This window comes from Acinonyx jubatus, chromosome D2 (genome assembly GCF_027475565.1).
Source record: "Acinonyx jubatus isolate Ajub_Pintada_27869175 chromosome D2, VMU_Ajub_asm_v1.0, whole genome shotgun sequence".
NCBI lineage: Eukaryota > Metazoa > Chordata > Mammalia > Carnivora > Felidae > Acinonyx > Acinonyx jubatus.
Genome location: NC_069393.1, coordinates 70,953,060 through 70,977,099, shown reverse-complemented (window position 1 = coordinate 70,977,099; position 24,040 = coordinate 70,953,060). Strand labels below are relative to the sequence as shown.

The window sequence follows — 24,040 nt, the reverse complement described above, 5'->3', positions numbered from 1 at the left end:
TGTACCAGCTTCAGAACCAGGATGGTTACTGTAAGTAAGAACGATTTTTGTAACCACAGAGCACATGGCTGGGGCAGAGACCCATAGTCATAGCTGGAACTCTGGCCACTCGCTCTCAACCTCTTTTGGGTTTTGCTCCCATTCTCAGAAACATTCAAAGTGTTCCGCATGCCATTCAAAGACGACGTGTAGAAAAGGTCAATGAAAATCAGGAGAAGAGGGGAAAGAGAGAAAAATGTATTTGGAATGGGGAATTCAATAACACAAATTTTATAACCAAGCCTTAGATGACAGAGGGGCATTTTCAGGTGTTGAGAGCTTTTACCTGTTGTGATTTTGGAAGGGTAAAAATAAAAATAACAAAACCGTAGTTAGCAGTGGGGGTTGGAAGATCCAGTGTTTTTATTTCAGTAATTAAACTCTTGATTAATAATAGCACACTGCAGCATAAAATGTTGACTTTTTAAAGCAGGTTTGAACTTTTACACAATCTGTTTTAACATTGGCATGCACATGTGTATACATATATGCTGATATGGTTCTAAGTCTTAATTTTAAAAATTTGATAAAACTACACTGTTAAATGTACACTATACTGAAAACACTGCTGTAACACCAACCAGATGGCTTGTATTCCCTGGAAAATTATTGAAAGCATTTTGAACTAGAGTGATAACTTCGTTATTTAAAGAAATTCTTCTAACTGTAGATAAAGGCAACTCTTTGGCCCAGTGCAGTGTTTTCCTAATTCGCCTAATGGTAAGAATCACTGAGGTGCTTATTAAGCATATGAATCTCCAGGGTCTAATCCAGTCCTTCTGAGTCTTGATCTCTTGAGGCAAAAGTAGGAATCTGTACGAACCCGGGTAGTTCTTATGATCAAGTGAGCTCCAAAGTCACTCTAGTAACATGACAAATGGGCTTTGGAAGTGGACTTTTCCTTAAGTGTATGCGGGAGAATTAGTTCATCTGATCCGTTTTCATTTTTCCAAACCTTTTATATAAAACACTCTTCAAATCATAGTTTTATGTTTAGTGATAAAAAGAGGTACGATGTATGCCAACCAAACGTAAGGATTAGTTTCTTCTTGCCCAATTTGAATGTGAAAGTGACAATGAATGTTCCTGTCTAAATGCTCTATTAAAGCTATATATATTTTGGAAGAGCCAAAGCCTCTAATGATTCAAATATCAAAGTAGTTTTTTTTGGAAATCTCTATATCCTCGAAATATAGGAACTTGCTCAAGATTTTTATGCAACTTTCACCTGCAAAACCCTACTTGACTTTCAGTTATGGTAAAAAGATGGATGAAAAATTAATAGATGGATTCATAAAACGGTTGAAAACCAGTGGCCTGGTGGCCCCGTGATGGCCCATCCCAGCTACTCAGCGTGGAGGGCCTGCTGTGGGAGTTTGATGCCTATTACCTTCTGGGCTCACAGTGGGTCGGCAAGGTGGGCACCACCTTCCCTCACAGATGGAATGTCTGAGGCTTCCGAAGAGCAAAACTTGCCCAGCACGACACAGCTCAAAGCTGATGCCAGCATCTGTTCTTGGGCCCGTCTGCCAGTCTATACTCTAAATGACTGCAACAGGACTCCAGCTGTACAGTCACTTCTATATGACAGAACTTCCCTCCCCACCCCCCCCCCCCCGCCATGAGATATTGGGAAGTACAGCAAGTATTGATTCCACACTGAAATATGTCCTATTTGAAGTCTTCCTACTGAACATAACACAATAGTATGTGGCATACTCTTTCCTTCTCCGTGTATTACTAAAACAAATTTCCATTTCAAAGCAATTAGGAAAACCCAATCCTCTTAAAATTTATTACATCAATCTGTAAGCACATGCATCCCTTTAAACAAGAATTCTCTGGTTGTCCAAATATCGTCCCCAGGTCAGTTTTAAAAATGCTGTTCTATTTAACAAAACCTTTTTCCTACTTGGAAGAATAAGAAATCCTAAAATCTAAAGGACCCTTCAAAGTTATTCTAAATGGAAAGGTACCGAATTCCATTAAGATAAAGTTTTGAAGAGAATCAGTTATTTAAGTATAAACTTCTAGAAGAGTATCTGCATATACTTGTGAATTGATTTTAAAAAGTTAAAAAAAAAAGGTAGCATCTAAATTTAAAGTGTTTGGGATGTGGGGACAAAAAAATTGTGACACAAATACAAAGTGATAATCCCTAAGGTCTTTTCAATCCACTTTACCTGAGGGTGAAGAATTTTGCTGCCAGTAAAATGCTTTGATACGTTGAGAAGATATTGTAAAAGTAGTCACGGAGGTAGCAATATTTGGCCCAGAAAGATATAGTATGACTTTAACTTCACATTGCATTATGTCCCATAACTCTCTAAAATTCAAATTTTCAAGTTTTAGGAACCCAGTGGGATTGGAGGTGGATACAGCTTGGCAATTCTTTCTTTGTAACACTGTTTGCTTCGCCTCTCTAAATGGACAGCTGAAATAGATTTTATATATGTTTTTGTGTTTTGTTACATAAGCTTTCTCTCATACAACTGTTAGAGAATTAAACAAATTGGGCATTTTATTTTTAAATGATTATATTTTTGTAGTCACCAGTTTTGTCAATTTATTTTTCCAGGCGAAAAAGCAACATTTAAAGGGTCCAAAAAGAAGCTAATAAAATTACTTGATCGTTTTTCTAGGAGATGTTTACAAACTTTCCTTGCCTTTTTTTTTTTTTTTTTTGAGAGATAAAATATCACAGGGAGGCAAAAACAACCAGCTTCACTGCCACCCCCTCTCCCAAAAAAACCCACAGGCTATAGATAAAATTACTCTAAGAATTAGTCTTATTTTTAACGCATAGAAAATAGCAAAATTATCATGCCAACATAAAGAATATATACTATAATTCATAAATGTCTAATTATCAAAACAGTGATAGGCATGGTTAGATGCAACCTAGCAATCTTATATACGATGCAACTACCTATTGTATGGTCATTCCTGTTATATATTACATTCGATCCTCATCAAATTAAGCTGACTATGTATAATGGTATTATGAAATAAACATTGAATATCACAATAGGGTCATATTCTGCTACTGTACAACCACAGCATGCAAGTAACTATGCATTAGCTGTAAACAGTAAAGTGTCATTACCTTCCAGAAATCCAAAGAACATGAAAAGTACATATATAGTACTAAACATCAATTATGTGTAAATGGCTTTCATATTGAACAAAACTATGTTGTATAAAGCAGCTTTGGGTCTCTCTGTCACTGCTTTCTACACCTATCCTGTAGTCACCCTGACTACAGTTAAGAAACTGTTAATTCCAAACAAGGTCTGGTTAATGCTACTGAGTTCTAGTGAACTATAGTCAAAATTAGGACACAAACAAATCTATGTTCCAGTGTGAAGGCTGTTCTATACCATTTTTGCTTTCTGCCATAACTCACATGTTTGAATCATGAAGAATATGCTAAATGTGGGCATTGATGAACTTATTTTTTAAACTAGAAACTTGCTCTCATGACACCAATGTGTTTATGTTAGAAATAAGAATACTGTAGATGCTTGCCAACAAATGCTTGTCCCTACTTGTAGTCTAAGTGAATAGTTGGCAAGAAGGACCCTGGATCATGTGAAAACTTTGGAGGGGTCACCTCTAAAATACTTCCATAATATTTGTAAAAGGTAGATAAAATCGAGCAGCTAGGAGAGGAAGGCCAACCAAAGCTGATCCATTCTTACAAAAATGCAGATGAATCATTTAGGTCTGATCCAATGACTCCTAAGCAATTAAAAAAAATTACCATACTAGAGCTGAAGCTTGCACACTGTAAAATAACTATTTCAGCTCTCTTCAGGTTTGGTATTACAGGGTTTTTGGCAGGAGGGAAAAAATTGATTGCTGGACAGGCTTTTCCATGCTCTATCAGCTCTGATAATGAGTGAGGCAGTTGGCGTGGATGACAGGAACGTCCTTTTCACTTGGAATTCTAATAAAACCTCCTGTGAAGTTGCATTTACCATCCATCCAAATGGTCTCATTTTGGTCTGTGTTCCAGTTAGGTGGGAAACTGTCCCATTCTCAAACTGAGTTCGGACATGATATGGTCATGTGGAATATTTAAATACATTACCTACATCCCGCTAAATCAAAATCTTGCTTTTACATTTACAGTGAGATAAAACAGCATTTAAAGCCATTGCGATTTGTTCATTTCCTGTTCATATAGAAGTGATTTAAGTTTGCTTATGAGGCAAAAATTGTACAATTCTCATCACTCAGGCATTATAAAATGTCTTTCTTTAAAGTCCTAGGATATAAACAGTTTGGTTTATAGGAATCACATATTTTCCATCTGCATTAAGAAACAATATACATCTTTTTCTGGAGTATTTAAATGTTATCTATGATAAGCCTAGGAGAGTCGTAAAAACTGACTTTGTCGCCCCTCAGTACTGTTACTTTCATAAAAGTCACGGACATTCTCTGGCCACTTGAGTCATCGCCCATTTGGAGGGAAGTGTACTTGAGCTCTGGAACCATACACAGGTTTGCCTCCATAAAAACTGAGGCCATAGACCAGCCTGAATGGAAGTCATTTACAAAATCAAACATGTCGGAATATCCAGGAGTCGTTTCTGTTTCTCAGACACAAGTTCCTTGACGTGTTGAGAGGTGGTGTTTTCGATTTCGGACTCCTGAAGTCTTGTCTTTACTGTCGGAAGGCTTCTGTTGTGAAATATCTATTAGGGCACTGGCAATTGCGAGGCCTGGAAGAAAAGGTGAAAATCAGTCAACTACGTGGCTAGACCTTTCCGGGATAGTGACAGTGGTGTCTTAGCACCCTATTTTCATTGTTTTATATTTAGTCATCAAATACTTAGCTGTTTATTGGAAGTTATTACGTACCGTGCCCTTCACTTAAAATGTTCTTCAACTTAGACACATGAACTTCACACATGAAGAAGAACAAGGATCTAACAAAGTTAACTGACTTTGACTTTGGATAATTAAATTCAGTATGTGACAAAAATATCACAAGCAGCCATGGATGTAACTCCACACCTTAGTTCCCGTGTCTGAACACAAGTTTGTACTAGATGTATGAAGAATTTTCAGTGTTACTGTTGTTTTTGTGTGTGTAGAATAAAAACCATTGTGCTAAGATTTTTTTTTTAATTTTGAGCAGTTTTAGGTTTAAAGAAAAATTGAGCCAGTATTGATACATGACTATCAACCAGTCTATAGTTTACATTGGGATTCGCTTTTTGTATTGTACATTCTATGGGGTTTGACAAATGCATAATGTCATGTATTCCCCATTTCAGTATCATACAGAATAATTTCACTACCCTAAAAATCCCCTGTGCTTTACCAGTTTATCTCTCTCTTTCCCCTGAGCCTCTGGTAATCACTAACCTTTTTGAAATGTCTCTATCGTTTTGCCTTTTCTGGGGTATCATGTAGTTTCAATCACATCTTTTCTGGTTCAATGGCTCATTTTTTTTTTTTTATCACTGAATAATATTCATTCATCCATACATTGTATGGATGTACCACGGTTTGTTTACCCAAGATGAAGGACATCTTGACTGCTTCCGATTTTTGGCAAATATAAATAAAGCAGCCACAAATACCTATGTGCAATTTTTTTATGTAGAAGTAAGTTAACAATTCATAAATACCTAGGAGCATGATCATTGGATCACATGGTAAGTCTGGCTTGTAGCTTTGAAAGAAACTTCCCGTTTTCCAAAGTGGCTCTGCCTTTTGTATTCCCACCACCAATGAATGAGAGTTCTTATTGTACTACCTCTCTGTCAGCATTTGGTGTTGTTGGTGTTTGGGATTTTGGCCATTCTAATAGGTGTAACTGTATCTCATGGTTGTTTTAATTTTCAATTCTGTAAAAACATATGCTGTTAAGCATGCTTTTTTCATATGCTTATTTGACAGATGCACATTTTTTTGGTGAGGTATCTGTTCAGATCTTTTGCCCAGTTTTAATTGAGCTTTTTGTTTGCCTATTGTTGAGTTTTAAGATTTCATTTATATTTTAGATAGCAGCAATTCATCATATATGTGTTTTGCAAAGATTTTCTCCAGATCTGTGGCCTGTCGTTCATTCTCTTTTTTTTTCAAGTGCTTTTAAGAAGAAAGCACCCAGGCAGAGTTATGTTATGCACAAGCAGACATGGAAGAGACAACTTGATATTTTGTACACATAAGAAAACAATCTTGAGTATGATCAGCAGACTATTAACACAAAAGTAAGTCTCTAGCTATCACAGGTAATTGAAAGAATTCTGTTTTGTGACATCATTTAGTCTCCTGATTGAGGAGAACATTTGGTAATATGTTGATGGATAGTAAATGCCTTCTAAACTTGTAAAAGCAATGGCTCCACCAGATACCCTGGTTTATCATAGCTACGCATGAATCATTTTAGTTTCTGTTGAGTCCCATATAATTCTTGAGTAAAACAAAATGTGCCAAGTCACCATACTAAACCAAGAGAACAGGCTGCTTGCTTTAAAGAGGTCACTAAAGGACTTTTGGTTCATTTTCCTGTCTCCAGGGTCTTGAAGACCTGACACTGAGTAGAGCTGAACCAAACCCTGAGCCCTCACAGACATCTCCTCTATGTGATGTTCTTATCTTAGAGAAAGGCCTCACTTTGGATCTTAAGCTATGTAAGATGTCAATGAATTGTTTTACTCCTTGTGGGTCAATCTATTCTAGGTAAGCCTCAACTCTGACCTGGCAAGGATAGAACTCCAGAGGCTTATGAACGGAAAGAAATGCCAAGGGGAACAGACACTGTAAGGGGAGGGTCCACTAGCCTAGGACAGTATTGTAGAAGTCAAAGGAGGACAGGGTTCAAGGAGTCTGCAGAGGGACCAAATGGGCCAGCAGTGAGGCTGGATGTGAAGACCATTCGATTTCCTCAAAGAAGATTTTGATGATCTTTGAGTCATGTCCATACCTAACTGAGGAAGGGAGTCCACAAGTTAAGCGGGGAATGGGGTGAGAGGAAATGTGGCAGTGCATGGAAGAGTCCCATGCTCAAGCCATTTGGCAATAAGGGAACTGGTGCACAGGGGAAGCAACGGGTCAGATGAAATCTGTGTGACTACATAGAATTATCTGAGTACATATATATTTTTAAATGTTTATTTATTTTGAGAGACAGAGCATGCATGCAGGTGGGGAGGAGAAGAGAGAGAGAGAGACAGAGGGAGGGAGGGAGAGAGAATCCCAAGCAGGCTCCACACTGTCAGCATGGAGCCTGATGTGGGGCTCGATCTCATGAACTGTGAGATCATGACCTGAGCCAAAATCAAGAGTCGGATGCTCAACTGACCGAGTCACCCAGGCGCCCCTGCATATATTTTTTAAAGGGAAAAAAGAGTTTTAGGTACTTTCGAAAACAGAAGAGAAGGTATTTGTAGAGAAGGAGAAATTAATGGTGCTGGGGAGGGAAGGGACTAAAAAGTTACAGTAATCACGGGCTAGGCTGATAATCTCAGGTATTTAGTTTTTCAGGGTTGCTGTTAAAGAACCTGCTCTTTCAGGATAATAAACAATTACTCAAATTTCTTAGAGGTAATGCAAGTTCAAAGGTTCAAAGTTTAAATAAAAATCGCTTTCTTGACCTTGGAAGAGCACAGATGGACTTCTGAAGTGGCCAACAAAGACGTTTTAACCACTTATTCTGCTGTAGGAAATAGTTATTTTGTTATTTCTTCAGGAGAGGAAGCTGAAGCACATGTTTTCTTTTAAAAAAGAATCACGGAGCAGGGTTGTGCTAACTGAAAGTTCGGTTCAGGCAGACCTGAAGTTTCTGCAGATCTCTTGGCACACTTCGGTCAGAATTCACAACCTTCTGTTATTTCATTCCTGGCACCATCTTATCCAGAGACAGCCAAATATGACAAAGAATGTATGTCTCCTTTAATGTAGACGGAGACCACTTACACTAATTTCAATGATCACAGCATCTCAATACGAAATCGTGTTATTCATTAAACCACTGCATGACCCAGTCCAAAAGAGCCCTGAAAAATAATACTTTTCCATTTACACGTGGCTGCAAATGTTGCTTCCTTACAGAAGATACATTCCAGGAGAGAAGTAAACAGTGTGAGTTGCCAAAACAGGAAATTCTATGCTAATCCGAAACTGTCACTGTACCTTTGTATTTCAGGGTATTTGCAGTCCAAAGCCTAATTAAAGTAGTGTCTCTCATAAATATCCTGGGTTTGCTAATGATTTGTAAGCTTGGAAACACATTCAGCTGGAAATAATAAATCATAAGCCATGTTTCAGTCCTTAAGTTACAAATAAAATTGCAAATCATGCTTATTTTTAATTTGACAAATTTTTGTTCTTTCCTATGAAAATGGAACAATCAACTGCATTTACAGATCCTGCATAAATGGCAATGTGCGTGCAAGAAACCTTGGACTCCTGGAGGCAGTGACGTTTGAGCGTCCACCACATGTGCTCACAGAGGACACTCTGAGGGCCACCGCCCACCTCTCATCCTCCTGATGGGCCAAACGATGTTTTCGTTTAGATGTAAGCTTGAGTCCTTTACAGGACTACACAGCTTGTGGCACACCATGAGTTATTCTTTTTTATAATACTGTAATTTAATTCTGAACAGCATAATAATCATAATAACTGCATGCATATATGTTTAAGTGTCGAATTATTGGGGATAGGTGTTTATTACTGATTTTGCATTTCTGCATATTTTAATATATGGAGAACTCTAAAATAACAACAACCACCCAGAAATTGCTATATCCTCAGTCAACCTACAAGAGGCCCTGGACACAAGAATAAACTGTTCCTGAGGTTTCTAGTGTGTGGAAGATGCTTTAAAAGAAGATAAAGTTCTATCATTGCCCTTCAATATACTTTATTGTAGGGAATTTTTTTTAATGTTTATTTTTGAGAGAGAGAGGGAGACACAGAATCTGAAGCAGGCTCCAGGTTCTGAGCTATCAGCACAGAGTCTGATGCAGGGCTCGAACCCACGGACTGTGAGATCATGACCTGAGAAGTCCGACACTTAACCGGCTGAACCACCCAGGCGCACCTGTAGGGCGTCTTAATTGACTACAAAAAAAAAAAAAAAAAGTTTTCAGTAGCTCTTTAAAAAAAACAACAGAAACAATATGACTCCTCCCCGCATGTAACATGTACGTGCTGGTGAGAGACTGAACATATAAATAGACAATGGCCAGACCGTAAGATAAAAACAGAACTCTGGCCCTCAAACTGCAGCAACCTGCTCATGCAAGCACACCCTTACCTGCAACAACCGGGCTAGGAAGCCAGCCCGCCATGTGATGGCAACTCAGACCCCTATGTCTAGTAACAATCTAGGAAGTCAAACAATTACCCTATAACAACGGGCCCCACCTACCCAACTTGATTAATAACTGACAACTTCCCTAATTTTTGTCCCTGCTTCCAAATAAGGACCAATCAGAAAAAGGCAACTATGCACCTCTAACCAATCACATAGCACATCCGTTTCCAGTTAACCTGCCTCCGGCTTTCCGGTGCCCATTGCTTCCCATCAGGGCGCACTTGAAGCCTTCTCTTTTTTCCACCATAAAAGGTTCCCATTTGCCTATTTTTAAGGGTCTGCCAAAATGCAAGCAAGCAATGGTGGATGACTGACTCCCTTCCTGTAGCGAGTTCTGAGTAAATAGCCTCACTTGCTATTTGGTTGGTCTTGGCTTGTTTTCACGCTGGTGATGAAGAGACAAAAAGGTAGCTTGAGATCTTTCCTGGATTTTTTTTTTTTAACAAGCATCAATAAAACAACAACAACTTAAAAATAAGTTATCCATGTTGCCCTTCGAGGCAAACACTTTCTCCCATTTAGATTCCCCTGGGAATTTTTTCCCCCCACCCAGGGAGAGGTTTTCTGGTGATGCCCTCTCGCTCCCGGTGCCATAGGAGGAAGCCCTTCCTGCAGTGGGATGCGATGCAGTGGCACAGGCTGCCTGCGGTTTGCGTTCCATTAAAATCAGGTCACTCCAGAAGATCATTTTTCAAAACGTCACACAAATCATCTGATGAAATCCACTTACTGTGTTCTCTAGACCTAGCACAGTTCCTTGTTATCAAAGCAATACAATTAACTGGGGGAACAATTCATTATTTTAGACTGGTGGTCTAAAGGAATTTCATTTACCATGTCAAGATGATGCACAGACACTGCAGGCTAGCAGAATTTACATCAAAATATGCCCATAGACTCAATAAAAATGCTGGGGTTTAAATATTTATTATAAACTTTACCTTTTTGCACTTTGAGTTCTTAAACACCAGTCACTATGACATTTAGATTATTTAAATATGAATTATAAACCTCATAAGAAAGAAGGTACCATCTTCTGTTTCCTGTCCCGTTTGCTATGGCCTTGTGGTTTTTCAAACTAGCTCCTGCTAATGTGGAACATCACCCGTGGCTGCTCTGGATGACAGGGCAGGGCAAGCTATGAAGGAGGCAGACTCCTTTGGGACCATGTAGATTTCCCTCAGAACAGGGGCACAAGTTAGTAGTTACTGATTTGGATGCCAAGAGCTACCACAGATATTTGGTAAATAAGCAGAAGTTACACCCAAATCAGACCTTTCCTCGGACTCTCAGAGAAAAACAATAACAACGACTTTTTTTTTTCTATAATTAAGAATTAAGGCTCTCAATAAACACGTGCAGACATGCCCTACAAAGAAAGCAATACAAATGACTAACAGCTAAATATTTAAATGGTAAATATATCTTTTCAAACCACTAAATTTGCAATGAAAACCACCAAGGAGAAACATCAGGCAGGAATCGAGTTGTCTTTAGTAAAACTCTAGTTTTTCCTAATGGAAGGGAAATGGTATTAGTAGACTCCAGCAGTAACAATCTAATCATAAAATTACTGATGTGTGTTTTTTTACAATTATGCAGAACAATTAATAAGTACAGTAATAAACTACTGCACATCAAGTGAAATTGCCTTGGAAAGAACATTCTCACTTTATACACAAACATAGCACTTCCATTTTACATTTGAACAAAGCCTCAGAAAAGTCATTCATTTTGAAATGTTCTCCTCCCAAGTCTGTGTAAAAGCAGGCACCACTATATATTTTAATTTTCCAGGAAAACAGCTTCATTAGGCGTGAAAGGTTAATTGCAGGTTTAAGTGGAGCTCAGGGAATGGTGCAAGGTCTGCAGTGAATTGAACAGTCTGCTTCGGGATGACCTAAATGAGTGCTGTAAACTGTTTGCCCTGCTGAAATGTTTTACTACCTCATTTACTATCTGTCTTCTTTTACGGCTTGTATTTGTAGTTCTTCTAAACCTTTAATGGCTACAGTTTTATTTCACTGTAATCAGATTTAAATGGAAATACCATGCTGGGATGTTTAAATGTTTTCCCTCTGATTGTATACAGCTACATGCTACTGATCAGAGCCTTGGCTATCCTTCACATGATTAAGAAAGTGACTTTGGGAAACTTTGATGTTGCATTGACGCTAGCTATTGTGCAGACTTCATTTAACATTCGGCGTGGCCACCCTTGCCAAGATGCAAGTGGGGCTGGATGCATAATTAGAAAATATGCATTTCCACTTTAATTGATCTGTTGGAAGGCCAGTGCAACTGAAGTCATTATTAGGCAAAACTCCAAAGGTTACACTGTTGAACCAAAATTGAAACACTTCAAGTACTGAAAACATTGGAATGACAAATGGACTAGTCATATTTGTCTGAAGAGTTTAAAGAAATGTTTCCCTTCACCTACTAAAAACCAATGGCAACTAGAGATGTCAATACTTAAAGACAAATTGTTAACTACATTCTGGTTATACGATTTTGTTTGGCCTTTAGCACATCATAATGTTGTAAAATTTCATTTAAAGGACACATGGTACAAGTTTTACGAAATGTAATCCTACTGCTAACACCACAGATGCCACCTTCTATAACATTGCCAAGCATTCCCTAAATTGTTTATGGACTGTTTTCTGATTGGTAAGAGTATGCTGAGTAAATCATGGACGTTATTGTCTCAAGTCATTGTGTAATGCAAATCCTCATGCTTCTCAACAAGTAAAGCTTCCTTTAGATCTTATCAGTTCAAATTTTAATTACCTAGTAAAAATCTTATTAATTCATTTAAAATATTTTGTGATTTTTTTTTTAGAGGCACAAACATTATAAGCATCAGCCTTGCAGCTACCCTTCCACATTGTTAAGTAATGTTAAGTACTTTCCAACTGAGAATTCCCTCATCCTAAGCCAACTGGGGAAATATTTTCTAGCAATTTCTTCCTTCAATTAAAAAAATCTGATATATGATAATTCTTAATTTTAAGCCCCAATCATCTTTAAATTAATTAAAGTGCTTACTGATCACTGGAAAAATCAAACTATGGCAGTTTTGTAATAATGGCAATATTTTATTTTCCACTAGGGAGAGACATTGAATTTTAGCGTTTCTAGTAGTAAAATGTCATTGTTTGCTTTATATTAAATGAGATTATATGTGAAAATACTTTATAAAGTGTTATAAAAAGATAGTTAATAATTTCAATAGTAAATCAGCTACTACTACTACTAGTAAGAAATCACAATCAAATTGCAAATGTCCAAAAACTCCAAAGTATCAAGAAAGTGTTTGAAGAGCAAATCACTTCATTCAACTATAATTTCTTGAGTGCCTACTATATGCCAGGCAATGCTCTGAGTCTCTAAGAATTTAGCAATTGATGAGACAGAAAATACATAAAAGATTCTATATTCCATGGAGCTTCCATTATAGGGGATCAGACTCATGTATTTTTTTTTTGACTGAGTTATTGCAAAGATTAAATGTGAAGGGCTTAGGAAAGTGCCTGGCACATAAGATCTCAAAAATGTCAATCATCATCATCATCATCATCATCATCATCAAGTGAGAAGTTTGAAGTCAAATAGGAAGCAGTTGACAAAACACTGGGAACCCAAGACTTTGTTGGGGTGTCTGGGTGGCTCAGCCGGTTGGGCATTTGACTTGATTTGGACTCAGGTCATGATTTCATGGTTTGGGATGCTCTCTCTCCTTCTTTCTCTGCCCCTCCCTCATTCATGTTTGCTCTCTCTCAAAATAAATAAATAAATAAATATTAAAAAAAAGGCTTTGCCTCTATCCATTAATAGCATTCACTCACTCATTCATTCATTCAACAACGAGTATGTTTACTGTGTGGAATGCCAAATAAAGAACAAAATTTGATGGAAAGGTGGACTCAAAGACTCACAGATAGCATCAGTATAGAACAACATTGCCAGTGAGGTGGTACTAGGTTTAGTCCTCAAACCAGAATTATTCTGATACCTTGGAAAATAAAATTGAGAATTTGCTCATAGATGTAGAGATGACTTATATCTGTGGCCCATTCATCAGAGAATATGATAACAATTGAAAATGATAATGGCAAAATAGAGGAATGACAACACTGAATAGTGAAAGCATTGTTTACACTAATATTGCTTGTATTATTGGACATACTACTAACAATGAACTTCTCCCTACTTTTTAGAGTTAATAAATGCTTTTACATTGAGTATCTAGGTTGTTTCTCAAGACTATTCTGCTGAAGTGTGTCCAGAAGCTCTTTGTTTAAAAAAATGTTTATTTATTTTGAGAGAGAGAGAGAGAGAGAGTAAGTACATGAACCGAGGAGGGGCAGAGGGAAAGAGAAAGAGAGAGAATCCCAAGCAGGTTCTGCACTGTCAGTGTACAGCCAGATCATGCCCTGGGCCAAAATCAAGAGTTGGATGCTTAGCCAACTGAGCCACCCAGATGTCCCAGAAACTTCTTTTTATCTATGCTTCCCCAATGGCCCAAATGAGGCATAGAGAGATGAAGTGACTAGTTCAGGCTCACACAGTTAGTGGTAGTAGCGGGACCTGAGACCAAGCCTCCCAATTCTTTGACTTGAATTCTACTCAGTTTATACCATTAGAAGGAATTTTCTACTTTAGTATAAATGAGTAATGATTTTGAACCAAATGGGGGGAAAAAACCCAATTCAAAAATTGCTAGGGGTGTGAAATCAGTTAAGATCAAAGGCTTTAATTAATGCTGATGGTAATAGAAATAATAATAATAAAAAAAAACCCTATTCTGTTAACATTGACTGAATGCTTACTCTATGCCAGGCATTGCCCTCAGCACATGATGTGCATTGTTTTATCCATTTATGTAGATAGGAGTGGACGACAACACAGGTTAAATCAATAAACATGTGTTGAGAGTATATTACAGCTAGTGTGGTTGAGGGTGGTTGTCAAAGAGTCATTATCAAACAGCATCAAGCTCGGCAACCATGCAAGAGCTCCCACATTTGCTAATAATCACACCGAGACAAATTCTATGAAGTAGGCCCAAGGCACTAGGGGAAAAAAGTCAAGAGGAGACTTCCTGGGGGCGGGGTGGGGGGTGGAGATCAAAGATTCCCAGGGGAGGTGGTTTCTGAGCTGAGGTTTGAAAGACAAGAAAGAACTACTCACAAGAAGAGCACAGGCATGAGCAGTGTGGCGTATTCTGGCTGGAGGGAACTGGAACTTCACCAGCATGGAGAGCAAGGGCATTTGCAACTTTAGGACATTTGCTACGAGTGTACCGCAGGTTCAAAAGGGAGACTAGTGAGAAAGAAGGGAGTGGGAAGCATAAGGGGGTCCGTGAGACAGCCCTAGGTACCAAACTTGGAAACAGATGTTTAATCTGCAAGACATAAAAAGCCTTGAAATGATTTTAAGGCGTGGAGAGGCATAGCCAGATCGTTACTTCAAAGAGACACCCCTCGCGGTAGCACAGACGGATGGGAGTTGGGGACAAGGCTATGATTATTGAAACCAGACAGGAAAATGGCAGTAGAGAGAGAGATAAAGAATGAACAGGACAGATGTTTTAGGAGAGACTAATATGGGAGATGAAAATAGGGAGGAATCTAGAACAACTCCCAGCTTTCTGGCTTGAGAGAGAGCGTGGCCAAGTGCATACCAATTCTACTCACTGGTATATGAAGGAGGAACAGTATATCCAAGGAAGGTGGTGGCTAATTTGATCAGTTCTAGACATACTGAGATTGGATGACCCGTGGGACACCATAGTGGAGATATCTAGCTAGAAATGCAGGTGGGAAGCTCAGGAATAAAGTCTAGCCCTGAGATACCCAGGGTTTTTACACGGATGGCATCTTAAGACTTTGTTAGTATAGGTAACAGCTGTTACAATAAAGCCTCAAATATCAGCAGGTGAACACGATAGTTCATTTCTCACTATGTAAAATCCAATCCTGAGGTGTCAGGACACATGTGGGGGAAGGAGGAGGTAGTGAATGCAGCATCTGCTCTATGTAGTTACTCAGGGACCAAGGCTGATGGGGATTCTGCCATCTTCAGTCAGGGGTTTCCATGGTTGCCTTGAGCATTGACATCTAGGTGGCAGGTGGGAGACAAGAGGGTAGGAAAGCTCATGACACTCTGCCTCAATGCCATTTGCAAGTACTATTCCCCAGGGAGGGAGGTGCAGATCCCTGCCACCGGGGTGGATAAGTCTGCCCTTGGTAGAAAGAACGGGATAAGAAGGAGGGGGGACCGAGAGGAGAGCACTGGCAATGGAGGAGAGGAGCCCACGAGAAGACAGTATATCCGGAGAGGTAAGAGGAAGGCAGGACAGAGACTGTCCACAGACTCCGTAAGAAAACTAGCCAGAGACTAGTTATAACCTGTGGATGCTGTTTCTGTTTGCAACAAATAGCCAAAAACTTCCATGACAACGGTAAGCCAGCTGAGTTTGTGGCTTCCAAGCCTTTCTTGATCTGAAATTCAGAATGTCCCTTGGGAGGTTTCTCTTGGAAGGAAGTTGGAGTAGGTGGTTCCTAAGGTCACTCAGGCTCTACAAATTTATGACTGCAGCTGCCTTTCTTGAGTGGGCCAACAGCAAGGACCCAGACACCACTGCGAGCCCCCTCTGTCGTACATGTTCTTGAGTGGCAGCAGAGTAGGATACCACGAGCATCACTGTGAAGTCAGGGGACTGGATGGGTCCAAGGACTTCCTTGCCGGAAACGTGCATCTGTTCTGGCTGGTTAAGGACCTTTGAGGGAGTGGACACACTTCTACCAGAGTGAGAACCTCACCCGTACTGGCAGGTATGGTTTGTACTGACCAATGGGTGTGGCTTCTATGATGCCAATAACACTAATCAAGGAACTGGCTCTAAGTTTCATATCAGGGAGGTCAGGAGAATGGGCAGTGTCCAAGACCAGGTGGGATTAACCTGCCCAGAAATCTCTGGGCAACCGAACAGATTTCTTTTTACATTTAGTTTTTTAACCCTTTATGTTATAATACAATTTTGTATTTTAACCCTGCCTACCTCCAAGACTGGGAGCACCTTAAATATAAGAGCTATGTTTTTACGCATCCTTATATCCCAATGCGTTGTCTAAAATAGGTAATCAATAAATAGGACTTGAATGAGGATTAAAGCATGTCTCTTAGTGCTGTGTGCTGCTAAGGAAGTGAATTCTGATCAGAAGTCTCAGTGTTGTTTTACCTTAAAGGCAGTCAGAAATATAGGCTGGCGTCTTTAGGTTTCTCCAATCCTTACGCTTAGTCGCAAAGAAGACAGTGAGTGGAGCATGGGTAAAATGCAGGGCAGGGAGGGACCACCGTGGCACCAGTGTAACTGTAAATAATCTCTTGTCCGAGAAGGTGACCCAGCGGAGAGCATGGTGTCACCTTGCTCCCCTTAAGGCCTGACGTGCTTATGCCCAAACAGTGAGAGCCACACTAGTGAGCATCTTGCTCAGTACCTTGGTCAACACTGTCTATAAATGGGCTTTAATATCTGTGGCTGTGGGTACAGTATTGATGAAAAATTGAAACAGTTACCACACTTGCTTCGCAGCAAAGCATCAGCAATTCCTTTCTCCCTGAATTTCTTTGGAGACACTGAGTATTTTTAAATCAACTCTGGAAGTCCTATCCAAAGCTTCTTTCAGGTCTTGAATGAACCACTTCCCAAAAGGAAAAATCAGTTTACCTTTCATGTTCTGATCTCTTCTCTCTGGAGATCCGTGCAAAGTCAGAGTCAACACAAAAACACAAATCTTTTTTTTTTTTTTATTTTTTTTTTGAGCTCAGATACCTATTTATAAGAAACTAGATTATAATTGTCAATCAAGGTTAAAGAGTGTTGGGTGGTGTTGTGAATCACGCTGCTTTCCGTAGCATTTATATAAGAATACATGAGAGTACAGTAGATAGACTCAAATTTAAAATATCACATAACACATATATACCACAATGAGTATTAAAAGACAAGCTATCAACTAAAAACATATGAAGTTTAGTATTGTCCAAGGTGATGTTTCTACTCCTCTACGTTCACAGCATCAATTTAATGCCTTCTATACAAAACTCTCAGATCATTGCAAAAATGGGAGGGAAAAAAACTAGATAAAATTATGCAAATCTCCACTTCTAGCCATTTAGATAAAACGGAAGAGAAAAAATGCTATATAGAATCATGATTTTTCCATTAATATTATTATAAATTGCTCAGACCTTACCAAAAGTTATTACAGATAACTTAATGGCCAAAGGCATTTTAACAAAAACAGATGTGTCGCAGCCAAATTGATCCTTGATAAATCTCTTTTGCTGAAGGAAAAGGCAATGTAGTTGGACAGTGTACTTCCCAAAACAGACTCCAAACCACTCCTCTGGTGTTTGCCAAGTGATCCAAGACCCCAGATAGTGCACATTCTCTCCAGCAATTCAAAACAGGGACTTTGGGGAAGTAGTTTGTTTAAATGACCTCCTTTAATCTATCAGAAGTTAGTATAAAAGAAATCTTCATTCTCTGAAGCAATTTTGAGAATCTGACTGAGCATGTCCCATAAATGCTGACCCTTCTGGGTGAAAAGAGTGTCATTTTGTCCCACTTTGCCTTTGGAAACAATCAAAGTGTCCTCTGAGCTACTGTAAATTGAGAAGTGTCACAAAGAGTCAGCACTAGTGGGAACCTTTCAAACTCTACAGGCAGGTAAATCATAGAGGGAGCTGACTTGAGAATGATCTGGAACTTTCTGATGATGTATCCAGGGGGATAAACATTTCCCTGCATTCATTCCAAGGTATCTGCAGACACTGAGAGAATTCCCATATATTGTTCCACAATCCCTGACTACAGTTTCCTAAATGACTTGCCAAGTGTATTTGTAGAAAGGATATCTGCTAACCACAGGTTCTTCACAGGGTGGCAGTGAAATGGGTTAAGAGATGGATGGAGACAGAAATTCTTACTCATACATGTCATTGAAGAAGGCCCACTAGCAACAGAATCGGAATGTCATTTGTGAGAAGAGATGGAAGGCTTTGCCTTCTTTATTAGGCATATTCACTTTGGATTATATCTCCCTACTTTCAGTAAGTGCCTTAGCTGGAAGGAAGATGAAGAAACTTGCTTTCAGGTCAATAAAGGAAATCTCTTATGATCAATGGTTGATTAGAGCAGGATCTTCTGAGCAGCAGACTCTGGGCTGCATTCTGTAAAGGATTTTCAAATTAGTCTTACTCTGAGGTCTGGGCAAGGGGCCAGTTCACCATCCAGCTGCCGCTGACTTTCAGCCCAGTGGTTGATGAGTTCCCATAATCAGAGGGAAAAAAAGATTTTTAATAAAGAAAAGAAACTTACATTTTAGGGGATTAAATCTAAGAAAGTATTAAAGTATAGCAAAAGTATGGTACTATGAGGTTTTAAAAAGTATATCTATTTCAAGACACATAGATGAATGGAACAGGATAGAGAGCCCAGAAATAAACCCATGCATATATGGCCAATTAATCTATGACAAAGGAGGCAAGAATATTCAATGGGAAAAGACAGTCTCTTTCATTAATGGTGCTGGGAAAACTGGATAGCTACATGCGAAAAATGAAAGTGGACCACTTTCTTACATCATACAAAAAAATAAACTAAAAATGGATTAGACATCTAAATGTTGAGACTTGAAACCATAAAAATCCTAAAAGAAAATATGGGCAGTAATCTCTTGGTCATTGGCCTCAGTACCATATTTATGGCTATGTTTCCTCAGGTAAGGGGAACAAAAGAAAAAAAAAATATTGGGACTACACCAAAATGAAAAGGTTTTGCCCAGCAAAGGAAACCATCAACAAAACAAAAAGGTAACCTACTGAATGAGAGATGTTTGCAAATGTTATATCTGATATGGGATAATACCCAAAATACATAAAGAACTCACATAATTCAACACCAAACAAACAAACAAAAACCAACCAAACAAAATCAAACGAAACAAAACAAAACAAAACAACAAAAACAAATAATCTGAATAAAAATGGGCAAAGGACACAAACAGGCATTTTTCCAAAGAAGATGGCCAACAGACACATGAAAAGACACTCAATATCACTCATCATCAGGGAAATGCAAATCAAAACCACAATGAGATATCACCTCACACCAATCAGAGCGCTAATATCAAAAGGACAAGAAACAACAAATGTTGCTGAGGATGTGGAGAAAAGGGGATCCTTGTGCACTATTGGTAGGAATATAAGTTGGTGCAGCTAGTATGGAAAACAGTATGGAGGTTCCTCAAAAAATTAAAAATAGAAATATCATATGCTCCAGCAATCACAATTCTGGGATTATTTACCCAAAGGAAAGTAAAACACTAATCTAAAAATATATATGCACCCCTATGTTTATTGCAGTGTTATTTACAATACTCAAGATATGGAAACAATGTAAGTATTCATTGATAAATGAATGGATAAAGATGATATGAATATATATACTGGACTATTGGAATATAGTGGAAAATTAGAATGAGATTCTTTTTCTCATAGAAAAAGAAGGAGATCTTGCCACTTGTGACAACATGGATGGACCTAGACAGTGGTAATACGTTAAGTGAAATAAGTCAGACAGAGAAAGAAAAATACCATATGGTTTCACTTCATGTGGAATCTAAAAAACCAAAACAAACAAACAAACAAACAATACCAGAAACAGACTCATAAAGACAGAGAACAAACCGGTGGTTTCCAGAGGGGGAGGGAATGGTGGGGAGAGGTAAAATAGATGAAGGGGATTAAGAGGTACAATTTTCCAGTTATAAAATAACTGGAAGACACAAGGATGAAAAATACAGCATAGAGAATGTAATAAATATTACTGTAACAATGTTGTACGGTGACAAATGGTAACCACACCTATTGTGGTGAGCACTAACATCTAGAATCATCAAATCACTATGTTGTACACGTGAAACTAATACAACATTGTATGCCAACTATATTTTAATAATAAAAATTTTAAAGATATTCACACACATGTGCAGAATATATATATATATATATATATATATATATATATACACACACACACACATGCATAATCAGATTTGGTTTTATATTCCTTACTCTGAACCCCCACTTATTAAAGTTGGAGAACGCAGGTTATAATTTTCATTTACAATGGTATTCATGACTTGTCCATAAACAATGTAAAGGAGATTTTGAAAGGCCAACTATAAATGACTTATTTATAACTGATTAAGTACATTAAATCCCCCCTGCTTTTACAATTTTTATTATTTTTTTGTAGAAGACTATCTTTTAAAAATGTTTATTTATTTATTTTGAGAGAGAGCAAGAGAGCACACACAAGTGGGGGAGGGGCCTAGAAAGAGAGGGACAGAGAGAATCCCAAGCTGACTCAGCACAGGGCCAGATTCAGGGCTCCAGAGTAGTTCTAAGAACTAATCTGGGATGAAGTAGATTATTTAGTTATTTTAACTACTTTGGGGAAAGGCTGGTTTAGAAGAAGGAAATGGCACAGGATGCCACCTGAAGTTATTTATTTATTTATTTATTTATTTATTTATTTATTTAGAGAGCATGCACGGGAGTAAGGGAGGAGGCAGAGGGAGAGAGAGGGAGAATCTGGTTTTTTAAAGCTTATTTATTTATTTTGAGAGAGAGAGAGACAGAGAGAGGGAGAGAACAAGCTGGAGAGAGGCAGAGAGAGAGAAGGGAGAAGGGGACAGAGGATCTGAAGCAAGCTCTGTGCTGACAACAGAGAGCCCAAGACGGGGCTTGAACTCACAAGCCGTGAGATCGTGACCTGAGTCGAAATTGGATGCTAAACTGACTGAGCCACTCAGGAACCCTGAGAGAGAGAGAACCTTAAATGGGCTGCATACTCAGTGCAGAGGCTGAGTAGGGCTTGATCCCACGATCCTGAGATCATGACCGGAGCTGAAATCAAGAGTCAGACACTCAACTGACTGAGCCACCCAGGAGCCCTGCATTTGAAGATAATTTTAAAATATGGAGCACTGGTATGAAAGTGTGAAATGGACATAGTTAATTAACCACAGTCACATCCCCTGGATCCAGATACATGAGGAGATATTTCCTTAACTTCTGAAAATGACCAATATTTTAATACGAAAGGCTCTATCCCATATTCTATGAAAGGATTTTAGAAAATACCACAAACTTCACAAGATACTCCTTTACAGGTTATTTAACCTTCCTCAAACATTTATATTAGACTGACATTTGAAAAGAGAAAAAATGTATTTTTATATACAAAAGCAGTCTGTTCAACTTTCCATCTTTAACATATTGACATGCGTTTTGTTCTCGTATTACTCAAAATTAGCTTTGAGATAAAAGTTCATATTAATTATCCCATAATGTAGTCTAATCACTGCTGACATTTTGAAAGATGTGAAGGCAGCCAAGATATACTTAAGAAGTGGGTGAAAATATTACATGTGTTCATCACAGGAAGCCGATGATGCTTCTCCATGAGTTCATTTCCTCTTAAAGTAAAACCCAATCATGACGGCTAGCGCAAGCTGGGTCAGACTGATGGGCTCCTTCCTACTTGGTACTTCTCTGGTTCCTAGATGAGGAGCCAGAAAGATTTTGGATGTATTTCAGCTTTAATCTCAGTGTTCTATTGCTTCTTATCACTTCAGTGTGACATAAAAATAAGACAGAATGTGTCAAAGTTTTACGTTTTAGATCTCCCTTTCTCAATGTAAATGATTAGCCCTAGAATTAGTGAACATTAAGTCTAATCTGACACTGCCTTTTGAATTTAGTAAATGTCGCAAACTTTAATATAAAAAAAAGGTACTTTTACTATTTCACACAAAATTCCTAAATCCCGGAACAAAATATATGTAATCAAACTTAGCATTAACAAAATTTTCCTTTTTAAAAATGTGAGTATGAATTAGCCCTATAGTTTATTTAGTCAATTCAAAAGTTGAAATTTCTCCTTGTTGAAGTGAGTGAAAATCAAACACAAATGCAGTTATGATATAAATGCAAAGGAAAATACTGATTTTGATTCTCTCATGTTATTCTGGTAAGTATTCTACCAAATGGGGTTCCCAGGATAGTTATGTTAAAGAAGAACACAACGATTTAGTAAGTTTGGTGATGGCTTTGCTTCTTAAAATCCTATTGAAGTGAATTTAGACATTGTTTATAATTATGAAAGAATCAAGCTTACAGTCCAAAATCATTCTTAAAATCTGATCCTACCAGTACAGATGCTTTCCACACACACACACAAACACAAACATATCTGTATGAAGTTATAGATTAAGTCCAAAGAACCAACAAATTGCAAAATATTGTACTAAATTTATACTGGTACTCTGTATTATCCATATGAACAGAAGCAAAATACTCCCTTATTCTAAAAACAAAAAACAAAACAAAACAAAACACACACACAACTTTTTTACTTCTGCTTTTGATGAGAAATTCAAACAAGGAAAAAGGTAAGATAGTGATCATCAGAAACTGAATTTGGGGCCCTTGGTTTGGGATAATTAACTAATCAATATACAATTCTCCTTCTGGAGGACACATAGGACCAGACATTTATTAAAGAACTTTTCAGAGTTTTATACAAGGTAATTAATACAGGCTTCAATATAGAAAATTACTTTTTAATGACTTTCTGTTCAAGTTACATGAATTTTATGTAAGGAAATCTTATGAAGTCTAAGATTTTCTTTCCACCCAAGTTATTAAAATTTGTATTTGAATATAGTCCCTTTCATTAACATTAAATCATTTAGATTTAATTTATGAAAAAGGACTGTTACGTTTCACAATAGTTGGTGAAGCTTTAATTTGCATTCATGAAAAAACACAATAAATTAATTTGCTACTTGGAAAGAATTTGACAAATGCATTAATCATGAAGAAACTGAATTCGGTTTTCTTTACTCTTTCTCACAAAGATAGATGTAAGATAAGAGACTACCGATTTAACCTTCTTTCGGCAAAATGAGATGTAATGATAAAACAGGGATAGTCATAGAACCAGAGAATTTCAGACCTGGAAGGAATCTTAGAAATTCCCTGGTTTAACAACTGGGGAAAGAACAATTCAGTATCCCCAACTATCCGTGGGGTGGAGTAGTGAGGAGGGATTATTTTCATTTTTTCCATTGGAAACCACCAAAAAGATCGAGTTATTCAAGGACTAATTTTGCTTTACTGTGGCTTCAGTTTCCCCTGAACCATGCCACTTCTTGTCCCTGTGGTTTTGAGACTGTAGTTTGAGCTCAGAGATGATGCTGAATCATAACACGAAACACTTATTACAGAATTTAGATTTTTAAGCAATAGCATGAAAATAGCACTGAAACTATTCCTGACACCTACATGGTGCACTGATTCTTTTGACAAGTCAATGAAATACTGTCAAATACATTTACAAGTTTGTATCACTGTGAAAAGGTTTGTATAAAGAAGCATTCAACAGCAGTATATTGTATTGCAAATATTTCTCTAATTTGGCTATTTGTCTTTTTACTTGGTTGTATGTTTTCTCCTAGCGTCAAACTTGCTTTCATATGTAGTTCAAGTTATAGATCATCTTTATGACTCCTA

General features: G+C 38.0%; 1 protein-coding gene across 1 annotated transcript in view; it reads right to left on the bottom strand.

Annotated features, from left to right (window-relative positions):
* Positions 1–1,821: 1,821 nt before the first annotated feature.
* Positions 1,822–24,040, bottom strand: part of ATRNL1 (attractin like 1) — a 754,994-nt gene continuing 732,775 nt past the window's right edge. The window contains exon 29 of the mRNA XM_027063193.2: positions 1,822–4,769. Coding sequence (XP_026918994.2) covers positions 4,645–4,769 — 125 coding nt within the window. The 3' untranslated portion in view covers positions 1,822–4,644. The remainder of the gene's footprint in view (positions 4,770–24,040) is intronic.